General features: G+C 46.9%; 1 protein-coding gene across 3 annotated transcripts in view; it reads left to right on the top strand.

Moving 5' to 3' along the window:
- The window catches only part of LOC127002542 (uncharacterized), a 40,725-nt gene that overhangs the window by 1,175 nt on the left and 15,388 nt on the right, over window positions 1-24,162 (top strand). The window contains exons 2-6 of one of the 3 annotated variants that reach the window (XM_050868623.1): window positions 7,298-7,427; window positions 7,638-7,789; window positions 9,727-9,839; window positions 10,469-10,561; window positions 16,910-17,021. In XM_050868623.1, the coding sequence (XP_050724580.1) occupies window positions 7,302-7,427; window positions 7,638-7,789; window positions 9,727-9,839; window positions 10,469-10,561; window positions 16,910-17,001 (576 nt within the window). In that variant the 5' untranslated portion in view covers window positions 7,298-7,301 and the 3' untranslated portion in view covers window positions 17,002-17,021. Of the gene's footprint in view, window positions 1-7,297; window positions 7,428-7,637; window positions 7,790-9,726; window positions 9,840-10,468; window positions 10,562-16,909; window positions 17,022-24,162 lie in introns of those variants that run through there. The other 2 variants (XM_050868621.1, XM_050868622.1) reach the window with 2 other exon arrangements.

Raw genomic sequence — 24,162 nt, 5'->3', positions numbered from 1 at the left:
ATGCGCGGACTTTGTTTACATACACAGGGTGGATTATTTTCGGCACGGTACCATGTCTTTTCTCGCTTACTTATTGTGATCTGTCCCACCCGAGTTTATATTTGTTTTTTATGAAAGTAAATGATGACGTATGTTTTGAATTTGGAAAATGCGTGAAATTGAAAGTTGATTCCTGCACCTCTTGTATGTCAGCAAATGTGATAAATGAGATAACTTGCACCCCTTGTATGTCGGTAAATGTGATAAATAAGATAACCTGCACCACTTGTAGGGGGAGGTGGGGCAAAATGGCATAGGTGGGTAATATGGACCACCCCGTTTTCTGTGTTTTTAGCTTCTGCCAGCTATTGATAATGATATGGACTTACTCCTCGGCTCATTAGTCAGCTGTAACATCGGGGCAAGTTTGGACGCCGTCGTTTGTTTGTGAGTGAAAAATCCCAGAATATTTTATCACCAGCTGATCTATTGGTAAGGGTCTGATAAAATCGTGTTTATAGGAGTACTGTGACTCATAATTTCATGTGTTATTGCATGATTCTTTGGTATTACTCTGTGCATGAGTCTGACTACTGAAACATTTTTCTGCACCGCCATTGTTCCGCTGAGATTGTTGTTAACATTTTCATTGCCCTTGGGGCAAAACGGCCCACTTAACAATAATAATTATTTTTTGCTGCTAACTAACTCACAACTTCAGTTAACAAAGATAAGGACAAAGTGTTCTCTGTTTCTGTTATATGAATATTAATTTTATGTTCAGGAAGGTAATGTCACTTTTCGTTTGTGAGTTCATGTTGTTCATGCTATTGAGCAAAATAACAATTATTTTTGTAATTTTTTTGTTTTTTTTTTTGTTTTACGTTATTGCCTATTGCGCCGGTAGGCATCCTCCCGGTGGGGCCTGATGGTCGGCCCAAGGCTTCTTCCAGGTGGGGCCTGATGGTCGGCTCAGCCTGTTCTGGCGCAGGCGAGTGTTTATAGTGGCTCCATCTTGCATTGGCTCATGCTGCCCCCCGGAACTCGTTCTTGATTCGCTTGGACGGCTTCCTCTAGAGTCCGGGTTGATGGGTGGTCTTCAGGACAGCATGTGGGTAGTTTTAAGCCACTCGGCGGTGACTGAAAAATCCGAGTGGTAGCGTAAGGATTCGAACCCGCGTCGTCCATCACGCGGCGAATGTGGGTCCAGTACGCTATCACTTCGGCCACCGCCCACATTAAGAACTTTTATGTTCAGAAAGGTAATTTCACTTTCACTTGTGAGTAGTTTCATGAGAGTTCATTGGTGTTCATGCTATTGAGCCACAGATCATTTATTTTTGCAATGGAATAAGAACTTGATGTTCAGGAAGGTAATATCGCTTTTCATTTGGAATTTATTGTTGTTCATGCTACTGAGCCTAAGAGCAATTGTTTTCTAATGGAATAAGAACTATATTATTTTAGTTTTGTTAAGTAATCTTTCTAATGCGATTCTCTATCAAAACGTATGTTTGGCATGTTACCAAGCATTTCCATATGAGGGCCATTTTGCCCCATACGTGAGGTCCGTTTTGCCCCGACCGTTGTACAAAATGGTCCACTTGTGGCTATTTTATTTTTTTAATTCATGAGTAAAGGATCCAAAGTAGTTCTTCCAAAGAGAGTTTATTTTGTTTAATGATGAATAAAGATTGCAAAAACACCAGCTATCTCTGAATATACTACAAAATTGCTGCAAAATCTGGAGTGAAACCTTAAGGGTGCCGTTTTGCCCCACCTTCCCCTGTGTCGGTAAATGTGATTGGTGAGATAACCTGCACCCCTTGTACGTCGGTAAATGTGATTGGTGAGATAACCTGCACCCCCTGTACGTCGGTAAATGTGATAAATGTGATAACCTATACCCCTTGTATGTCGGTAAATGTAATAAATGTAATAACCTATACCCCTTGTATGTCGGTAAATGTAATAAATGTGATAACCTATACCCCTTGTATGTCGGTAAATGTGATAAATGTGATAACCCTTGAATGTCATCCTGGAATTTGGCCATTCTCTCATAAAAACTAGCATGCTGTATTGCCGCCATCTTGCCTGGACAAACTAATATCAACACTCTGTGATAGGGAACATTGGGTTCTGCGCATGCGCAGATCAGGATCGGATAGACTAAAATACATTGATGAGATTTATCGCCACGCCGGGCTGCCCACAACATTTCCTCCCGTCACTCCAGAAACACAGGCCGAGGACCGCGAACTTGTTTTCCACTGGAATGCCTCAGATTTGCTACACTTTTTTGTGCTGTCTGTAGCGCCGGTAGGGTTTTTTGAGGGGCGTTATAGACGGCCCCAGCCTGTTAGTGGCGCAAGCTAATTTTATTTATGGTGGCTGGCGTGATGTATGACTTGCTTGGCCCATGCTGCCTCCTGGTGCTCCTCTTGACCGAAGTTGCTGAAGTTAAGGTTGATTGAAGATCCGGACAGCATGCCAAGTGCCTTCCCACCCCTCAACTTAGCCACAGCCTCTTTGACCTCAACCAGAGAGGATGAACTTTCGTCAATGGGTGGGTCAGCATCCACCACTTGTAACCCAGCAACTGGAAGCTGCCGACGTGGAGAGTCCACCATGTACAGCTGCTCAAAGTTCTCAGCCCAACGTGCCCTCTGCCCATTCATGTAAGACACGAGGCAGCCGTCAGCTGTTCGGATAGTGCTCACCTAATAAGAGGGAGACTTGGAACGGAGCATCTTCACGGCTCGATAAGCAGGTCGGGGGCCATTCGCATTTAAATGGCCCTCGACTTCCTCAGCGAGACTCCTGACATACCTCTCCTTGTCTCTCCTCAGGAGAGCTCTAGTCCTACGCGACAGAGCCCTGTATTGGTCCCGCTTCCCAGCAAGTCTGGCAGCGCGACTCTCCTCAATATTATCCAACGTCTCCACCGAGGCAAAGGCACTCCTAGATCTCGGGCGCTCTCCAGTGCACTCCTCGGCATCTTGCAGAGTCTTACGTTTGAAGGTATTCCACAGTTCTACAGGGTCTTCCAGGGTGCTGAGCACATCGAACCGATTTGAGACCGTCACTGCATACTCCTGAGCACATGCCAGGTCCTTCAGCCTCTCGAGATGGAACACAGTAGTGTTGCATCTCGAGATTCTTTTTGACCTAACATGAAGCTTGAGTGTTGCAACAACAAGCCTATGGTCAGTTGCAAAGAACGCAGCACTCCGGTAAACCCTGCAGTTCTGAAGGATCCCCCAACGAGTATTTACGAGAATGTGGTCGATCTCCTTAGCTACACTTCCGGCATCGCTATATCAAGTCCAGCGGTGCAGCTCTGGTCTCTGGCACCAGGAACCCGCAATTCTCAACTTTCTGGATTTTGCAAAATTCAGGAGGAGAGAGCTGTTGATGTTCCTGGTACATTTGCGGAAATGAGTTCATGTACCCACTGTGGTAAGCCTTCCCTCCAACCGGCAACGTCGCAGTAGTGCTACTCAAGTGTTGTTGTGAATAAACGATGTTCGTCGTGTTCGGCTGTGAGTGGCGGAGAAGTTCACTGCTATTCAGGAAGAGTAAGGGAGGCTTTATCCATAATTAAGAGATGAAAATAAATGTAGCATGTGTATGTAACACATGTTAAACCAAGATATCACTACAAAATAATAACACCAGAGAGAAGACGAGGCGTATTATCTAGAGTCGAGACTTTGATGTTCCGCTCCTTCATCAGCATTCACGTGTGAACGTGTGCACTCTCTCTCTCTCTCTCTCTCTCTCTCTCTCTCTCTCTCTCTCTCTCTCTCTCTCTCTCTCTCTCTCTCTCTCTCTCTCTCTCTCTCTCTCTCTCTCTCTCTCTCTCTCTCTCGATGGTGGAGGGAAGCAGAGGGAGAGGAAGACCGAAACTGGAAATCCGATATAATTTTCTCACTTTCTAAGAAATTCGACCGCCTGTTTTTAACCAGTCTTTCACATATCTTCGCAACCACACTAGTGAGTGATACCGGTCTGTAATTTAATGGGTCCGCTCTCTTGCCTACCTTTAAAATCGGTACCGTACTATGTTTGCTCTCTTCCAATCTTGTTGGTCCTTTTCTTCACTCAGAGAGGCACTCATTATGGAGTGCAGTTTCTCTGCAAGTTGATCACTACATTCTTTCAAGATCCACCCTGATACTCCATCCGGCCCCGTCGCCTTTCTTACATCCAATTTGTTCAAACTTTCTTTGACCTCCTGCACCGTTAACTGAATCTCTTGCATAACCCTTCCTTTTTCCTGGCCCGGGGGTTGTACAAATTCTTCTTTTGTAAAATTCTATGGAAGCTGTTATTCATCACCTCTGCCATCTTTGCTGGGTCCTCTTATGTGGTTTAATCCATTTTCAGTTTATCGATTTTTTCTCTATTCTTTAATTTGCCGTTCACACGTCTATAAAATAGTTTGGGTAGGTCTTTTCACTTGTCGATTATATCTTTTTCATATTTCCTTTTTTCTTCTCTTCTAATCTTTGTATATTCATTCCTTGCTTGTTTAAAATCGTTCCACGAGTTAATTCTTCTTCGTCTCCTCCATCCCTTCCAAGCTTCCTCTTTTCTCTTTCTAACTATCTCGGATCTCTTGTTAAACCACTCCTTTTTACCAACATCCTTTTTTGTTACCTTGGTGACATATCTATTTTCGGTTTCCTTGTATAGCTTTAAAAACGCCTCCCACTTATCCTGTGTACTCTTGGCTTTGAACAGCCCACTCCAATTTGCATTTTCAAAAAAGGTTCTCATGCTAACAAAGTCACAGTAGTTGCTTCTCCCAATTTTGTGATTTTCTTTTCGGTCAATCGTTTTCTTTTCTGATACTTCAAATTCCACAACCTCATGGTCACTCTTCGCTATTGGACAATCTACGTTAAGATTTTCTATTATTTCCGGCGCCTTACTAAATATATACCAGGTCTAGTCTTGATGCCTCGCCTTCTTTCCCGAATCTGGTATGTTCCTTGATCCACTGAGTCAGCACATGTTCCACTGCCAGTTGCAGGAGTCTTCCTCCCCACGACTCGTCTGCCCCCTGCGTCTCCCAATCCTCCCATTCCACCTCCATGCAGTTGAAATCACCCATTATAAGTATTCTCTCACACGCCCTCAACATTTCATCCTTGCAACTCACCGTCTCTTGTATCATTTGTTTATATTCCCGCAATCCCATACGCTTGTTCATGGGGGCACATACCCTACTACATAATGCCTCCTTCTTCCTTCAGCACCCACAATTTTCACTTTCAACACCTCTGTCAAGCCTTCACCCTCAATTACCTCCTCCACCTTAATGCCTTTTTTAACCATTAACATCACACCTCCTCCCTGTTTTATCTTTCTGTCTCTCCTCCATATGTTGTTTGCACCTTCTCCAATCCCCACCACCTCAATTGAGTCACAACTTAGTTTCCGTCAGCCCCACAATATCAGGTTCTTTGTCTCTCAAATAGTCGTTAATTCTATCTACGATGAAACTATTCCATTAATATTCGTATATGTCACTTTCCACCCTTTCTCCTTTTCTGTTAGTTTTATTCCCTTCTTCCTCTCGACCCTATGAACTACTTTCTCACTTTCATATCCATTACTCTCCAAAAAAACTCCCTCTTCTCTTCTTGCGATCTCTTCTCATTTAAATCACGAACCTCACCTCTAAAGGCGGCTTTACACCTGGCAATTCGCGGCTGGCAATACAGGCGCGGCAGCATTTTTGGTCTGGGTCTGGGTCTGGGAGCTCTTCTCGCGGCAAGTTCTCTGCAGCTGAGCGTGTCCGTCTTGAATTGCCGACCGGCGGCCGGGTAAACAACATGTCGGCGCCAATAAAACAAGAAATGACAGATGCAGATAACAAGATTTGGAGCCGGGAGGCCGAGGTGGCATTGCTAGAGGAAGTGAGACAGCATCGACACTTGTGGGACCCACAAGATAAGCTCTACAAGAAGCAGAGTCTGCGGAAAACAACTTTTGAGAGAGTGGCAGCAACATTGCGGGAAATGTTTATCTCTTTGCGAGATATCGAAGGAGGTATAAGGAACGGTTATTTTCGTGTATTATATAATCACACTATGTAATGCCTGGGGGTTGGGATGGCATGTTCCTCCCTTCTCCTTTGTTGTTAAATGCAACAATAAACAATCAATCAATCAATCAATACTACTTATGATAAAACTCGTTTACTTAAAGTATTTCTACAATATTAGGCTGATGGACCAAACTCATTGTGGTTTTAAGATATGGTAGTAGCCTTTTGGGGTGTCTGGGGTGAATTCATGCCCTTGCATTTACTAGCAGTTTACGTCTTGATGCTCCCGGCGGCTCCTCCCACGTGTGAAGGTACTTTCTCCCGAGAGCACCCAGCCGGTCTAGCCGCTAGATCGTCGCGGGTGTATTGCCGGCCAGGAATTGCCACGTGTAAAGTGTGTGTGTGTGTGTGTGTGTAATTCACCACGACCTGATCACGCGTTGGTCTCGTAATCGCCAGCAGCAGGTACCCTCCCGACATGAGCAAGTGCTCTTTATCGTCGATCGATGGGTACTGCCAGGACCTCACACACCACACATCCCATCCCCTTTGCTCAAGGGGGGATAGTAACCACTCCTAGTCAACGGAAAGAATCCGGCCTGTGCAGGCTCAAACTGCCGCCCTGTCAGACCGTGAAGCCTGGGAGTGTGTGTGTGTGTGTGTGTGTGTGTGTGTGTGTGTGTGTGTGTGTGTGTGTGTGTGTGTGTGTGTGTGTGTGTGTGTGTGTGTGTAGTTCATTCATAACACCCTGATCACGAGTCTCTCTCTCTCTCTCTCTCTCTCTCTCTCTCTCTCTCTCTCTCTCTCTCACACACACACACACACACACACACACACAGAGAGAGAGAGAGAGAGAGAGAGAGAGAGAGCAACTTCAGCTGGCCGTGCAATAAGCCGGAGAGCCTTACTGCACCCACACCTCACTATCACCTGTAATCCTCGTCCATGTAGCTATCCAGTCTACTCAAACCAAGCTACCGTCGCTGCACTAACTATGTGACTGCTTAGTCTATTCCAGAGAGAGAGAGAGAGAGAGAGAGAGAGAGAGAGAGAGAGAGAGAGAGAGAGAGAGAGGCGGGCCACACTTGCCATGGAGGTGGGCGGAGCTTGAGAGCCAGCCGGCAAATCAGCGAGGAGTGCGGCGCGGGGCTAGAAAACTGTACCTACCTTCGTAAATATATAAAGGATATATAAAGGAATTGTACTGTACTGTAGTCATGCCCTGCCTGTGATTCTTCTGTCTCTTCCCTGCTGCAGGATAATGTCTGAGGGCGGCAGTCGGGGCGACGTGGCAATGAGGGTGATCGCGAAAGTCCACAGGCCGGGGGTCACGCCGGAGGAGATGGTGGTCGGCTACAACGAGTGGTCCGAGAACTACGAGGAGATGGTGAGAGAGAGAGAGAGAGAGAGAGAGAGAGAGAGAGAGAGAGAGAGAGAGAGAGAGAGAGAGATGCCTTCGGTACCAAGTGCCTACGCAGAATCATGGGCGCTGGAATGATTTTGCGTTAAACCGGCGACTGCTCCGTGAGGTCCGGGAGTGAAGTGATGCGGCCCCTGGGGTACCCGCCTGTAATAACCCGCTTCCCCGTCCCCTTAGATGATCTGGAAAGGCGGGTACCGTGGCCCCGCCATCACGCTGGAGGAGGCGCTGCGTTGGGTACCCCCGGAGCGGCGAGCTAAGGCCAGGGTGCTGGACGTGGCCGCTGGGACGGGCTGCGTGGGCCGCGAACTCCACCGGGAAGGCTTCAGGTGGGTGCCGCAGGGCCGCAGACAGGGGGATGTCCGGTCACCATACTTAAATATCCTCCAGTCCACTGCCTCCTGCCTGCCAGTGCCTCAGCCTCAACACGAGTCCAACGCCAAGAGATGAAGATGATGTGTTGGAAATTACAGCTGCTTCTGAAGAGGCAGGGCCGCTGGGTGGGAACTGGGAGCGGGCAGGAGCGGCATTACTATAGTCCATCAACTCTAACTTAAAATTGAGCCCTGTGACTTGGCCCGGGGAAACCCCCATTGTTTACAGATCTAGCGATGACCTGCGCATGACGTTTTGTCTCACTGTTAGTCTGTACGTTATCTATTTATGGAATTTACATACATTCATAATACGACTGCGTGGTGTTATGAATGGCTTGGGATTAGAGGGATTGATTGATTGATTGATATAGAGTTTCTTTCATGGCGCCGCAACATCTTGGTCATATGGCACCGGAGTAATAAAATGGAAGGCAAATAATTTAAATAATCTAAGGGTGATAAAAGTTATTAGGAAGATAGTTTTGAAATGGTCCATTCAGATATAGCACTAGTTTAAAATATAATAAAATGTTTATTAAAAATGCATTAGTGAAATACAAAGAACTTTCTATGAAGAGACCCTACAGGAGATGGAGGATGCCCATCTCCTGCAGATACCCCATGACGTCATGTCCAGGGGTGAGCGCCTTTTCACCCAGCATTAGGGAAAGGGAAAAATTCCCATGTACATCACGACACTGGGAGAGGTACTGCTCTCGCAGATCCCGCAGACTGGGGCACTCGACCTGGGATTAGAGGGAAAGACAACGACTCAGTAAACCTTCCATATCACTTGGCAACGTGGCTCATGCAACTTTGCCGCCTGACGGACCTTGGCAACAGGCGCCAGGCTGCACCATTCAACGTTACGCCACAATGGACAAATGAAGTAGATCTCACTCTTGCGCCCTGCGCAGCCATGCAGAGAGAGAGAGAGAGAGAGAGAGAGAGAGAGAGAGAGAGAGAGGTAGCCACCCTCTCTGAGGAGAGTAATGGAGTGATGTGGCACCAGCGCGGTCTCGTGGGGAATCCTTGTGTCGCGCCCAAGGGCTCAAGTTAAAATCGATAGGCTATACTATGTTAGGAATTAGGCCAGTTAACCGGGGGACTAGACAAATTAACTATTATCCTTATGGAACTAGTCTCGGGCCGAGAGTTCAAGCCAAATATGAGTATCGTCTGAGCTCAAATAAGCCTTCGATGGTACTTGAATACTTCGGTCATCGGCTCCCAAACCGAGACAGAATTAACTTATTCACTGCCTGAAGACTAACCACATTTACCATGAAAGGAATAACAATAGTGAAGCGTTTCCTTTCATGAAATAATTACTAATTGTCCTTGCTGAATTAAAATTAAAGAGCAAGGATATTTTAACCTATGGAAACAGAGAGGAAAGCCACGCCATCTGGCGAGAGAAATTAAAAATATCGCTTCAGACCCACGTGGTTGGTTTTCGCTCACTCCACCACCGGCCTTCACAAAGTAAAGACCAAGGCACTGCAGCCCACCCATTAACTCGGACGCAGTGTACCTTCTATTAACTGACTGAGGGATACTACACCCGGCAACGAGACTTCAGAGACAACAATATCTTTTGAAACCCGCTTCTCAGCTAAGTGCCCTCAGCAGTTATTTGAGACACACATTTTTATTACACGGATCCGGTAGGATTATTATTTGTTCGGCTGTCTGGAGTTGCTTGGTGGATATCTTCACCACCTAAAAGCTGGTAAGCACTTGTTTGTTTGGGATTGTCTGACGGGTGTGTTATTCACTTTGCGAGTGACCTAACTGTTGGGTAGGGTAAATTTACTGATTCCCAACAACTACTACTACTGCTATAACTTCTACTACTACTACTGCTATTACTACAGCCACTCCCACAGGCACATAGACGCTGTGGACCCGTCGGAGGGCATGATGAAGCAGCGGGAGACTGGCATCTATACCAACGACTTCCTGGAGTTTATCGGCAGCGGACACTCCACCGTGCCCAAAGGTATTAGTAGTTTTTTTTTTTTTACATCAAAGGACACGGCTCAAGGGCAACAAAAAGAGTATAAAAAAAGCCTGCTACTCGCCGCTCCCATAAAAGATAAAAGTAAAGAGTAGCCAAAATAGAGGTCAATTTCGAGAGGAGAGGTCTTGATACACTCTTCTTGAAATAAGTCAAGTCATAGACAGGGGGAAATACAGACGAAGGAAGGTTGTTCCAGAGTTTACCTCTTGCATAAGGGTTTTGGATAGTATAGGGATGAGCATGAATAGAAAGTCGTGTGCAGCGGGGCCGCGGGAGGGAGGGAGGCATGCAGTTAGCAAGTTCAGAAGAGCAGTCATCATGAAGATATCGAAAGAAGATAGAAAAAGAGGCAACATAACGGCGGAATTTAATTAAGAGGTAGAAGGTTGTCAGTAAGAGGAAGAGAGCTGATGAGACGAGGAGCCTTAGACTCCACTCTGTCCAGGAGAGTTGTGTGAGTGGAATTATTGTTATTGTTGTTGTTTCATATGTAAAGATTAATATACGTATTTTTCTTTTACATCTCTCTCTCTCTCTCTCTCTCTCTCTCTCTCTCTCTCTCTCTCTCTCTCTCTCTCTCTCTCTCTCTCTCTCTCTCTCTCTCTCAGACACATACGACTTGGTGGTCACCTCGGGCGGTATGGGCGAAGGTCACATCTCACACAGTGGCCTCGACGACGTTGTGCGCGTCGCAAAGAACGGTGAGTGAGTAAGTGAGCCTGCGTGCGTGCGTGCCTGCGTGCGTGCGTGCGTGTGAGTGTGAAAGTGTTTTTACAAAAAAGGAGACAGCTCAATGGCACAAAAAAAAGAAACAATAATATAAAAAAAAGCCCGCTACTCGCTGCTCCTGAGAAAAAGAAAATCAAAAGAGGTGGCCGAAAGATAGGTCAATTTCGGGAGGAGAGGTGTCCTGATACCCTCCTCTTGAAAGAGTTCAAGTCGTAGGCAGGAGGAAATACAGATGAAGGAAAATTGTTCCAGAGTTTAATAGCGTGAGGGATGAAAGAGTGAAGATGCTGGTTTAATCTTGCACAAGGGATTTGGACAGTATAGGGATGAGCATGAGTAGAAAGTCGTGTGCAGCAGGGCCGTGGGAGGGAAGGAGGCATGCAGTTAGCGAGTTCAGAAAAGCAGTCAGCGTGAAAATAGCGATAGAAGATAAAAAGAGAGGCAACATCGCGACGGAATTTAAGAGGTAGAAAACTATCAGTTGGAAGAGGAGAGCTGATGAGACGAAGAGCCTTAGACTTCACGCTGTCCAGAAAAGCTGTGTGAGTGGAACACCCTCCCTCCCACACGTGAGATGCATACTCCATACGATGATGAATAACAAGAAGAGAGTGGCTGATAGGACAGAGCCCTGTGGAACACAACTGTTGATAGGTTTAGGGGAAGAACAGTGACCGTCTACCATAGCAGAGATACAACGGCCGGAAAGGAAACTGGAGATAAAGGAACAGAGAGAGGGATAGAATCTGAAAGAGGGCAGTTTAGAAAGCAAAGACTTGTGCCAGACTGTATCGAAGGCTTTCGATAAGTCTAGCGCAACTGAGAAAGTTTCACCGAAATGGCAAAAAGAGGATGATCAAGAGTCAGTTAAGAGAGCAAGAAGATCGCTAGTAGAATGCCCATTGCGGAACCCATACTGGCGATCAGATAGAGGGTTGGAAGTGGAAAGGTGCTTTTGAATCTTCCGGTTAAGGATTGATTCAAAACCTTTAGATATACATAAAAGTAAAGCTATAGGGCGGTAGTTTGAGGGATAGGAACGGTCACCCTTCTTAGGCACAGGCTGTACAAAGGCATACTTCCAGCAGGAAGGATAGGTAGATATTGATAGGCAGAGACGAAAAGAGTTTGACCAGGCAGGGTGTCAGCACGGAAGCATAGTTTTTAAGGACAATAAGAGGCACTCCATCAGGTCCATAAGCCTTCTGAGAGTTGAGGCCAGAGAGGGCATAGAAAACATCATTTGGAAGAATCTTAATAACGGGCATAAAAGAAGTCAGAGGGGGTGAGTAGGAGGAATATGCCCAGAATCGTCCAGGGTGGAGTTCATACAGAAAGTTTGAGCCTTAGAGACAGATGAGACGGCAGTGCTGCCGTCAGGGTTAAGGAGGAAAGAGTAAGGGAAGAAGTGAAATTGGAGGAGACATTTTTGGCTAGATGCCAGAAGTCACGAGAAGAATTAGAAGAAGCAAGGTGTTGACATTTTCTATTGATTAAAGCAGTTTTGGTAAGTCAGAGAATAGATTTGGCCCGATTCCGGGCTGAAATTTAAAAGCCATATAGTTAGGAGTTCGAAGGATCTGGAACTTTTTGTGAGCTGCCTCTCTATCTTTAATAGCACGAGAACAACCACGATTAAACCAAGGATTTTTAGTATGAGGAGTAAAAAATGAACGTGGATTGTATGCCTCCATTCCAGAGACAATCACCTCTGAGATGCGCTGGGCACACACAGAGGGGTCTCTCTCCTGGAGGCAGTAATCATTCCACGGGAAATCGGAAAAGTACATCCTCAGGTTGTAACGGTGTAACGCTTCGTTGCGGGGACTTGTGGGCGTGAAGAGAAACTCTTGCTGTCTTAGAAGAAATATATTCTTAACCTAAGATACAGCGTAGCGTGGGTGAGAGAGACGAGACGCTAGGTGTGTGTCGTGCGAGCTCTCTCGAAGGAGTGACGAGTTACAGAGTGGAAAATAATGAAGTTACAATTGGTCACGTATGTCAAGGTGACCTCTAAGCTTGATGAAATGCTTTGTATACAAACTGAGATGGTAAACACTGACAGCTGACATTCCTACAAGGTGGCGTGATCTATCTGTCGTGTTTTTTTTTTCATTGATATACTACAATTACTATAACAAGGTCGTCCCACCGAGCTGAATCAAAATGCCAGAAGCATCGCCTCTTCGGTGGGTCCAGAGGATGTACAGGAGCGACAGGACAGGAAACAGAAATAAGGTTATGGTCGGAGGAACCCAACGGAGAGAACAGTTTGACAGAGTAAGCAAAAGGATTAGAGGTAAGGAAGAGGTCTAGAATGTTGGGCCTGTCTCCAAAACGGTCGGGAATACGTGTAGGGTGCTGAAGCAACTGCTCTAGGTCGTTGAGGAGAGCAAAGTTGTAGGCTTGAATGGTCTGTGAAAGAGGATGAGAGCCAAAGCTGGTGGTGAACATTGACATCTCCCGTGATGGAGATTTCAGCGAAGGGAGAGTGAGTCAAGATGTGCTCCACTTTAGAATTCAAATAGTCAAAGAATTTTATATAGTTAGTAGAGTTAGGTGAGAGATAAACAGCACAGATGAATTTAGTAATAGAATGACAATGAAGTCTTAGCCAGATGTTGGAAAATTCAGAAGAGTCAAGGTCGTGGGCACGAGAGCAAGTGATGTCGTTGCGCACGTAGGCGCAACATCCAGCTTTGGATTGAAATTTAGGATAGAGATAGTAGGAGGGAACAGAGTAGAGATTGCTGTCAGTAGCCTCAGAAACCTTTGCCAAGATAGCATCCCCACTTAATAATTTACTCAAAGGGAGGAAAGTAACCAAGAATGATAAGACACATCTGGAGTGGAATGAAGAGGCATTGCATGCATTTAGCACACTAAAGAACAGTCTAACGACTGACATTGTTTTAGCCTTTCCGGATTTCCGGAAGCCCTTCAATCTCACCACAGATGCGTCAGATAAGGCAATAGGTGGTGTGTTGCAACAAAAGGATGAAAATGGTAGTTTACGTCCCATAGCATATTTTAGTAGAACCCTGAATGGAGCAGAACGTAACTACTCAGCGGTAGAGAGAGAAGCTTTAGCAGTCATCTATGGCCTCAGTACTAACCGACCCCTTATCTTGGGTTATAGGATACACATCCTGTCGGACCATAGACCACTGACTTGGCTGTTAAAAAGCACAGTACCTAGCAGCAGGATTGCACGCTGGCAGACACTTCTAGGAGAATTTGACTTTAGTATTGATTATCTCCCAGGCTCCAGCAACATGGTAGCAGATTTTTTGTCAAGGATTAGGAATCAGGAGAGTGACGTGATAGAAGGCGAATGGATGCTCGAATTATGTCTGTCACCCTTACGGGTGGACAGGACATGTCTGTCGCCTCTCCGGAGTGACATGACAAACAGGATAAGTTTCTCCATTGGAGTCTTGCTGGACTCATGGAGCACCAGGATCGCGATCCTGAACTGAGAGAATTGAAGCATGCTTTTGAACAAACCACCGGTGGTAACGTACATGAGAGAGATGAGAGAAAGGTTGCAGAGAGGAGCAATGTAACGTTAAATGCAGCTAAGAGGCACTTCAAAAAACTGCCTCCTAGTGAAGTGTGTAGAGAACGGCATTCTCTACCGCGATGTTTGCGATGAATACAACAAGCAGAAAAGACTGGTTATCGTTCCAAGCTACATTCCTAACGCGTTAGCTTTGGCGCATTCCATGCTACCTGCAGGGCATGGAGGCACTAAGGTTACGTTGGCACGCTGTCGCAAGTTTGCGTACTGGCCGGGAATGAAGGCGGACGTGGAGCAATATGTCAGATCTTGTCCTGTCTGTTGTCGGTTTAAGAAGAGGGGATCCCGCCAGCTCCACTTATGAGGTATCCAGAGGTTGGCCAACCGTTTGACAGAGTCCATATGGATATTGTCGGACCTTTGTCTGTTTCAGACGAAGGCTATAGGTATGTACTGACAGTGATAGACGTCCTGTCACGCTTCTTGGTAGCAACCCCTTCGTACGAAGGCAGCCAAGGAAGTGGCAGCTGCGTTCTAAGAACGTAGTCTGTGTACACAGCATCCCGCCGATTCTAGTCACGGATCAAGGAAAGGAGTTCGTCAACACTCTCTTACGAGAGTTGACTCAGTTGTTACAGATTGATCATCTAAGGACAACTCCTTATCACCCGTCTGCAAACGGTGTGATAGAAAGGCCTAATGGCACCTTAATAAATATCTTGAGAACTTTGTGCGAGGACAATCGCGGTATCTGGGACCAAATGCTTCCGGTTGCAACACACGCCTACAACACTGCCTACCATCGTGTTCTGAAAGATTCACCATTTTCTTGCTTTTCTCTCAGGACCCAAATGTTCCTTTTGAAGTGCTTGAGAATAAACTCCAACCTTGTTATGATGTTGACAGCTATAAAGCATTTACTTCTAGTGTCGCGCAGCGGACCTATAAACTATGTCAGACCAATATAGATATAGGATGGCAGGAGTCAGAAAGAATGTTTAGGAAATCCAAACCCAAACAGGTGGTAGTAGGAGATCGGGTCTACTTAAGGCATGTATGTACAAAGGGCGAACCAAAGAAGCTCCAGCCCTTGTTCAATGGACCTTTTAGGGTGCTAGAAAAAATAAGCCCTGTAGTCTTACGACTGCGTCATGTTAGAGGTGGTAAGATCAAGACAGTTCACACAAATAATGTTCAGGTCGTTCACGAGGACTCTCTTGGCTTCCATGACTCTCCTAATGTCAGGCGTGCATACCCTCTCCTGATCAAGTAGTAGAAGTGGACCCTCCCATGACTTATTCCCCGAGGAGCCGCTGCCATTGTCCTTTCCAGCTCCTTCCGAGCTCTCCTCACCGGCTCCTGTCTCCTCAGATGCTTCAGAGGTCCCCTCATTGGTTCCTCAGCTCCTTCAGAGCCCTGTGTCAGTCGCTCATTACGCTCCAATACGGTACCCCCTTCTCTCCCCAATGTGATGGACCGCCCTCTTGAGTATCGCCAACGACCAACGAACTGATGCCCCCTATAATTACAGATCCTGGGTGTTGCCCTCTCCTTGTCTTACCTTGATCCCTCCCGGGAGCAACCCATTCGTCGGCCTCGTCTTCTCCCCAGTCTTTAAGATGCTGTTGACAGGACGGTACTATGTTGTCCCCGTCGTCATCAAGACGGACGACATCCAACGTCCTCTCATCAACGTGGCAAATCTAACAGCGGAAGTTTCATGGTCGATTGACCATATGAATCAATCGTTCCCTACTGTTGGTCTACTCAGGCGCACTCTAGACTCTTTTCACATTGAGTTTGAGAAGTTATTCAAAGATCTTAACAGCTTTCTGTCGGCTATGAGTGGTAGTGATGGACGCCCATTTCGGACTCGCCAGAAGCGAGGGGCCGTGGATTTCCTTGGCTCGGTAGCAAACCTCCTTTTCGGTACGGCCACTCAGGCCCAAATAGATGTGATACACGGAAGCTCTCCCAGCTCTACACTCTGTCCACAGAAGAGAGACGTCAACTTAACCTCCATCAGGAAGTCCTCAACGCCACAGTTCGGGACCTCCGTCATGTTCATTCTGCCATCTCCGTCTAGAGTCCGCCTCGGCTTTGGCCTCAGCTATTATCCGTCAGTTCTCACTAAAACCTTGCAAATTGAAGGGAAATGCGTATTTTGGAGACTATCCTTCTCATTCAGTTGGCACTTAGTGACCTAAATCATGATACTCTGAATCTCAAGCTTGGCCTTCAGCTGTCCCAAACGCAGGTTTCCCCTCTCCTCCTTCCAAATGATGTACTATTTCGTGTGCTCAGCAATGCGTCACTCCATTACCCAGGCTTACTTTTCCCTGCAGCACATGAATATTTAGCATTGTATAGAGATGTCTCTAGGGTTATTTCTAAAGGTACGCTTTCCTCAGGAACCCTTCACTTTTACTTACAAATCCCCATGAAAGGGGATCCCTCTGACGTGTTCGATGTGTTTAAAATGGACGCGTTGCCTTTTCATCTTGATGGCACGCCATATTTTCTGCACACCGACACGCTTTCCACTTACCTTGCGGTTTCTGAAGACCGCACTCACTATATGCTCTTAGACTCCTTGGACCGCTGTACTAAACACCACCTGCTCTATGTATGTCCCCCTGTCGCCCCTGTCTACTCGACTTCTGTCCGGCGCTGCGAGATCGCTCTCTTGCTCGATCGCCCAGACGCCCTCTCGCTGTGTTCTAAGTCTCTCCTCAGAGTCTTCCCCCCGGTCTTCATCCCGTCTCCTGCGGGCTGGGTCTTCGCTACCGATACTCCCCAGGTGATCACCATGGTCTGCCCGGACAGCCCGGTCTCCAAATACAGGCAGACCATCAACGGGACGGGTCTCCTCAGCCTCGGTATGGGCTGTAGTGCCCCCTCCGACGCCTTCAGCCTCCTGCCTCTGCTACTATGGACGGTGACGCCCGCTGACGGTTCATCGCGCCCCTTCCACATCGGACGTGACGTGGTCTCATCGCTCCTGGCCAAGACTCCCTTGGCCCCTTCCCGCCGCCGTCGCCCGGGTCGTCTCTGGCCCCTGCTGGACCTCCCTCCAGCACTTCACGCGCTCCAGGAATCCGTCTCTCCGGTCCCCGCCTTCGACCCCTTCCTCCCTTGGTGGGGGTGGCTGCTCCTCCTCGGCGTCGTCTTCGTCGCCGGTGGGGTGGCCTTCTTCTGTCTCTTCAGGTCCCGTCTCTCGCAGGACTCCTCCCCCACGATCCCGCCATCCCCGTCTTGGCCCTCCATGGACGTCCGCCGGGCGGAACGCTTCGTGCCACGAGGACGTGGCGTGATTTTAACGGGGGGGGGTATGTGGTGCCCCGCGGGCTGCGACACCACTCGCTCCAGTGTCATCATCTTCTCCGGCAATATTTTCCGATGACAACAGCGGTATCGACCGCTAAAAGCACAACACGGACTCCAACACATGATTGTCCCCAAACGCACTGTTCATTTACCAACCTATACACAATTGCAATTGCCCATTAACGCACCTGCTTATCTCTCTAAGCCAAAACACAATCAACCGCGGCCAAAACACAATCAACCGCGGCCAAAACACGATCAACCGCGGAACAAAATGTTATGAAAACAAAGCTGCGTCACCGCGTGACAGCTACACTAAGGATTAAAATCGAGTGTAAGCCACATGTCGGTTAGGTAGATTATTGTATGAGCTCGGTGTGAGTTTGATGTATGACTCACACGCCTGACGTATTACCCTCGTGATGTCTGTATGTATGTCATGCCTATATAAGAAGCATTTATTCAGGCTAGGGATCAGATCAGCCAGCACTCTGTTCGTGTGCTATACACCCAGTTGTCCTTCCCTAGACAACATGGGCAGAACAATCATCTTTGCTACTGTGAGTATGGAGTGATGTGGTACCATAGAGGAAAGCGTATCTAACATATCTATTGTGTTCTATTATCTTAGTTTTACTTAGGATTATATTTCTATGATACTTTATTGTGTGAGTTTTTACTCAATATTATACCAGTGTTAACGTCAGTAACCAATAGTGAAAGAAAACCTGAAGACTCATTGAGTCTCGTGAGCCAGTCGCTGGTTTAAACAATATTTTTACCCTTTGTAATATTAAGTAGTATTAAGGTAGAATAAAATACATATAAGAAAGGCGACACCGTTTCATCACCCCATTTACGAACTCCTTTAAATACTCCTAAAGTACCAGTATTTTAAGTCAAGTGTTACTAGCACAAACAGTGTGTCGTCTCCCCTGTGTGACCCCGGATTGTGGGTTACAACATCTCTCTCTCACACACACACACACACACACACAGAGAGAGAGAGAGAGAGAGAGAGAGAGAGAGAGAGAGAGAGAGAGAGAAAGAGAGAGAGCAACTTCAGCTGGCCGTGCAATAAGCCGGAGAGCCTTACTGCACCCACACCTCACTATCACCTGTCATCCTCGTCCATGTAGCTATCCAGTCTACTCAAACCAAGCTACCGTCGCTGCACTAACTATGTGATTGCATAGTCTATTCCATTCCAGAGAGAGAGAGAGAGAGAGAGAGAGAGAGAGAGAGAGAGGCGGGCCACACTTGCCAAGGAGGTGGGCGGAGCTTGAGAGCCAGCCGGCAAATCAGCGAGGAGTGCGGCGCGGGGCTAGAAAACTGTACCTACCTTCGTAAATATATAAAGGATGTATAAAGGAATTGTACTGTACTGTATTCATGCCCTGCCTGTGATTCTTCTGTCTCTTCCCTCCTGCAGGATAATGTCTGAGGGCGGCAGTCGGGGCGACGTGGCAATGAGGGTGATCGCGAAAGTCCACAGGCCGGGTGTCATGCCGGAGGAGATGGTGGTCGGCTACAACGAGTGGTCCGAGAACTACGAGGAGATGGTGAGAGAGAGAGAGAGAGAGAGAGAGAGAGAGAGAGAGAGAGAAAAAAAGAGACACCGAGCTGAAGCAAAATGCCAGAAGCATCGCCTCTTCGGTGGGTCCAGAGGGTGTACAGGAGCGATAGGACAGGATGCAGAAATAAGATTGTGATCGGAGGAGCCCAACGGAGAGAACAGTTTGACAGAATAAGCAGAAGGGTTTGAGGTAAGGAAGAGGTCTAGAATGTTGGGCCGATCTCCAAGACGGTCGGGAATACGTGTAGGGTGCTGGACCAACTGCTCTAGGTCGTTGAGGATAGCAAAGTTGTAGGCTTGTTCACCAGGATGGTCAGTGAAAGAGGATGAAAGCCAAAGCTGGTGGTGAACATTGAAATCTCCTAAGATGGAGATTTCAGCGAAGGGAGAGTGGGTCAAGATGTGCTCCACTTTATAATTCAAATAGTCAAAGAATTTTACATAGTTGGTAGAGTTAGGTGAGAGATAAACAGCACAGATGTATTTAGTAATAGAATGACAGTGAAGTCTTAACCAGATGGTGGAAAATTCAGAAGAGTCAAGTTCGTGGGCACGTTGCGCACGTAGGTGCAACATCCAGCTTTGGATTGAAATTAAGGATAGAGATAGTAGGAGGGAACAGAGTAGAGATTGCTGTCAGTAGCCTCAGAAACCTGTGTTTCGGTAAGGAAGAGAAGGTGAGGTTTAGAGGAGAAGAGATGATGTTCCACAGAATGAAAATTAGAGCGAAGACCGCGAATGTTGCAGAAATTGAGAAGAAAGAGGTTCGAGGAGTTATCAAGACACCTCTCGGGTCGGCAGCCAGAAGGGGAGTCCTCCCTGGGGGAATTTGTGGTCCCCCCCCCAGTCGGCGACTCCGAGGCTTGGTGTATGTGCGCCATTTTGAAATTTTAATTTTGGGAAAAGGTGTATATGTTGTGTGAATGTAGTGTTGTGTGGATAAAGAGAGGATCTGTCTTATGGCACAAGTATATGAAAACAATGGCTAAGCAGGAATACTCGTGTAGTAATGACATAAATAATGAGAGGTAACACCAGCGGGTGCGACATAAATCAGAGAAATAATCTATAAATGGAGAAACATAAAGACACAAGTATCTGTAGTTAACAAGTGGCCTAGTGACAGAACATGAAATGCTCATCCAGCTTCCAAAAAATAATAAGAACAACAACAATAGGTGGGAACATAGTACAATGTTAAGGTACAGGATCAGGAGAAATGACACATTTCTTGCCTTTGTCTTGCGTGAGAAAAAAAAAAACTACCTAGCCAGTGGCTTCCCTGCATCCTGTCGCCTTGTCTGAACCGCCAAATAATCGTGCAGGACAAAGTTCCTCCTAATAAGGTAGCACATGACGACGAGACTGACGAACATCAGAAACATTGGCACAAAAATTTCAGGGTACAAGTAGGTGAGGTGCAAGTATTCAGGCAGCGTATCCTCCAGGGTTTCTGCAAACTCTGTTTCGTTTGCGAAAGATAATGAATTAAGGGAATTAGTCACATAAGAGATGCTGGAGAAGTGAATGTTATCGAGAGACCGCAGAGGAAACACTCGATGGGAAATATTGGTCGTGAACACCAGACGGATCCGGGACGGGTACGTTGTTATGTTAGTGGAGCGGATATAGCATGCTTCCGCTATGGCATAGTGACCAGTAACCCGTTGATAAGTGGTACCCTCCCGGCAGATTATCGATACATAGAAGGACTGAGGAAAATAGAAATATTGCAGACCCTGAAAGTTCTTATGGAAAACAGGTGTTGGTGGTAGTTGCTTGTAAGGGCACAGTAAAAGAGCGTCAGACGCGTTCACCCGGGTGAGGGCGATCTCGCACACTCCTCCCCGACCGGTAGGAAGGCAAAAAGAGACGCAGAGCAATAGAATCGCCTGAAGACCGTCTCCTTGCAATATTGCAAGAGTGAGTAGCTACCCGTTGAATACAGAGCGAAATCCTCCGCGATTAAGACAAGAGACGGGTACGTGTCCAGGGCTAACACACTGTCCTTGGTGGAAAAGGGAAATGGAACAATTTCATGGGCCTCAAACACGTCCGCCGTCTGAAACGGAACATGAATGATTATGGCATCGGGCTTTAGGCTGGACTCGATCAAGGGGTAAAAATATTGACTCATGTCTGGGGTGAATAAAGGCTTGAGACAATAATTTTGATACCCGATATGGATAGTCGTTCTCAAATCGTGTAGAGGGAACAAGGCAGGTGTGACTCTACCGTGCGCTGCATCTACCATGTTGCTAATAACCTGCTGATTTGCCGTTGCGACAGAGTTAATGACGTTTTCCAGTACATGCAAGGCCTGATCTAGGAGGAGAAACTGATTCACCTGGTCGATCTGCTTGACAACTATGTTGATAACCTCTACCATCTTATTTGTTTGCTCTAGCAGTTCCTCAATGTGAGTATGCAATCGCGCAAGTTTTCTACAATTGGCGTTGATCACCCTGCGATTTCGGGCAGCAAAGGAAAGTACATGAGCGTAGTGGTCCCGCAAATCGCGCACGTCCTCGTCGGTTGCCGTACCGAAGAGGAACTTGAGGCGGACCCAACGATGTTGAGCAACCCCCTCTTTACCCGAGAGTGAACTGAGTGAAAACAATAATCCATGTCTACCTCATCAACTTTTCCCCGTAAGAACAGAATCCTATCCTCCAGTAGTTGAAAAATATTCAGAGAGTTGGTACTAGAAGGTGCCTTTGATTCCCTAGTCTTCGTTGCCCGTATGGCGTCTGCCATACCGAGTTGTTTTTCTGAGACTATCCTGATTGTGTCTGTGGTGTTGGTCAAGGAAGTATATGGATATTTTACGAGGAGCACATCTTCTATGAGGAAGACCTCTCCTATGTGTGCCGTGAGGGCGCCAGGCTTCAGGTGGATGGGTGTCGTTGCAAGCAGGGAGCCGAGGTACAACAAGATGATCACAAAACGCAACATCATGATCTGAAAGTGGTGGGAATGAAGTATTTAAACTCGTGGTCTCAAGTTATAGCTATGGGTGTTGGGATTATCTTGTTGAACATTTGACTCTGAGGGGGAATTACCAATATCAAGGTCCAAGGGTGAGGGAATTACTTTCAGACGATCACTGTGAACTTCTAGACTAACTCCACTATTTGACTCAAGAACCTCGAACCTATTATTTCCCCTGACATTCCGAACAACACGGTAAGGACCCACAAATTTTACCCCCAGTTTTGAACTCCTTTCCGCTTGCTTAATCATGACTGTGTCACCCTCTTTTAATTCCACCGGGACGGCCTGTTTGTTTTGTTTTGACATCATTTCAACCTTTATAGCGTTTAACGTACACCTAACTTCTGAGTGTATCTTGGAAAACATATGCATCTGCTGTTGCGCGTACCTATCAATGTTGTAGAAAGGTTGGTGTGGTTTTGTTAGGAAGTCGTACGGAAGACGTTTCTCCACCCCATATAAGATGTGGTAGGGAGACTTCCCCGTAGAGTCGTTTACCGACGTATTTATGGAAGCGGCTAGGTGCGACAGCCAATCCTCCCAGTTATCGTGGAGATCGTTCACGATAGGCCTGAGGACCTGTAAGATTTTCCTATTAGCCCTCTCCGCCAACCCATTAGCAGCTGGGTGGTAAGCTGTGATGAAGGATTGCGTGATTTTAACTGAGCGCATATTTCGCTCAATACTGTGTTCCTAAACTCGGTGCCATTGTCACCCAAAATAATTAGAGGAGACGTATGTGGACACAACACGTGAGTCACGAGGGCATGGGTCACGCGTGTGGCTGTCTTGTCCTTGAGAGGCGCTAGAACTAGAAACCTAGAGAACTGGTCGACGCACACCAATAAGTAGCGCGAACCATGTTGGCTCTGGGGCAGCTGTAATAAGTCTATATTAACAACATCCCATGGAGCCTCTGGTACTGGGTATTGCAACATAGGTGCTGGCCCTTTTACGGACCCCTTGTGCTTAGCACAAACGACGCAATGTGCGACATGTGTTTCTACATCAACCCGTAATGTGGGCCAGTAGAATTTTCGTCTAGTGACAGATAGCGTCTTGTCTCTTCCTGGGTGACCCGCAGTGGGTGTGATATGGACCAGCTTAAGCGTCACGGGGACGTATTTGTCTGGGATGACCAGTTGTTCTATAGGTACTGGTTTGGTTGGCCATGACCTACAAAGGAGGTTGTCCTCTGATAGGAAGAATTGTGAAAAGATCTGGCAATTCAGGAAGGTTTGTTTCGTCTCCCGACTCGAGGGCTTAAATTAACCTCTTCCACACAGGGTGGTCTCGCTGAGCAGTGTGTTGCTCAGGTGAAGTGAAGTTGTGGATGACCTCTGGGGTGGTAATCGCGCCTATCGGAATATTCCGAGATAAGGCATCTGTGACCACATTTGTTTTCCCGGTGATATATTTTATCTCCGGATTGTATGCTTGGATCGTTAAGAACCATCTTGCCAGACCACCGTGTAGGTTTATTCCCTTGAAAATATCAGTTATGGCCGCGTGGTCCGTATACACCACAATTATGTACCCCATCACTATGTCTCGAAAATGCTTCAGAGCCCACACAATGACAAGAGCCTCTAGGTGGGTAACATAATAGTTCTTCTCCGGAGCTGTAAGTACTCGACTGGCGAACGCTATCACATGCTTTTTGCCGGACTTATCTGTTTGCATAAGAGCGGCTCCTAGTCCACTAGCCGAAGCGTCGGTACAAAGCTGAAAGGGGTCCTTGAAATCCGGAAAGACAAGGACCGGAGCCTGCGTAAGCGCTTTCTTTAAATCCTCAAAGCTCGTTTGTTGAGCTGGGAGCCACTGAAATGGTACGTCTTTCTTTAATAGATGGGTTAGGGGACTCGCGCGTGCTGCGAAGTCCTTTATGAAAGGCCTGTAATAACGTGCGAGTCCCAAGAAAGACCGTACCTTGTCCGCCGACGTTGGCTGAGGGAACTCGGAAATAGCTTTTATTTTGTCGTCCACTGTGTGGATGCCGAATTCGTCCACGACATGCCCCAAGAACTTGATCCGAGGCTTTAAGAATTCACATTTGGTGAGTTTGAGCTTTAATCCGACCTCTTGAAGTCTGTGTAGGACTGCTTTTAGTGTTGCCATGTGTGCATGCACGTCTTTACTTGCTATGATGATGTCGT

Source organism: Eriocheir sinensis, chromosome 23 (assembly GCF_024679095.1).
Source record: "Eriocheir sinensis breed Jianghai 21 chromosome 23, ASM2467909v1, whole genome shotgun sequence".
NCBI lineage: Eukaryota > Metazoa > Arthropoda > Malacostraca > Decapoda > Varunidae > Eriocheir > Eriocheir sinensis.
The sequence above is the reverse complement of the archived record's forward strand: the minus strand, read 5'-3'. Positions and strand labels throughout refer to the sequence as shown.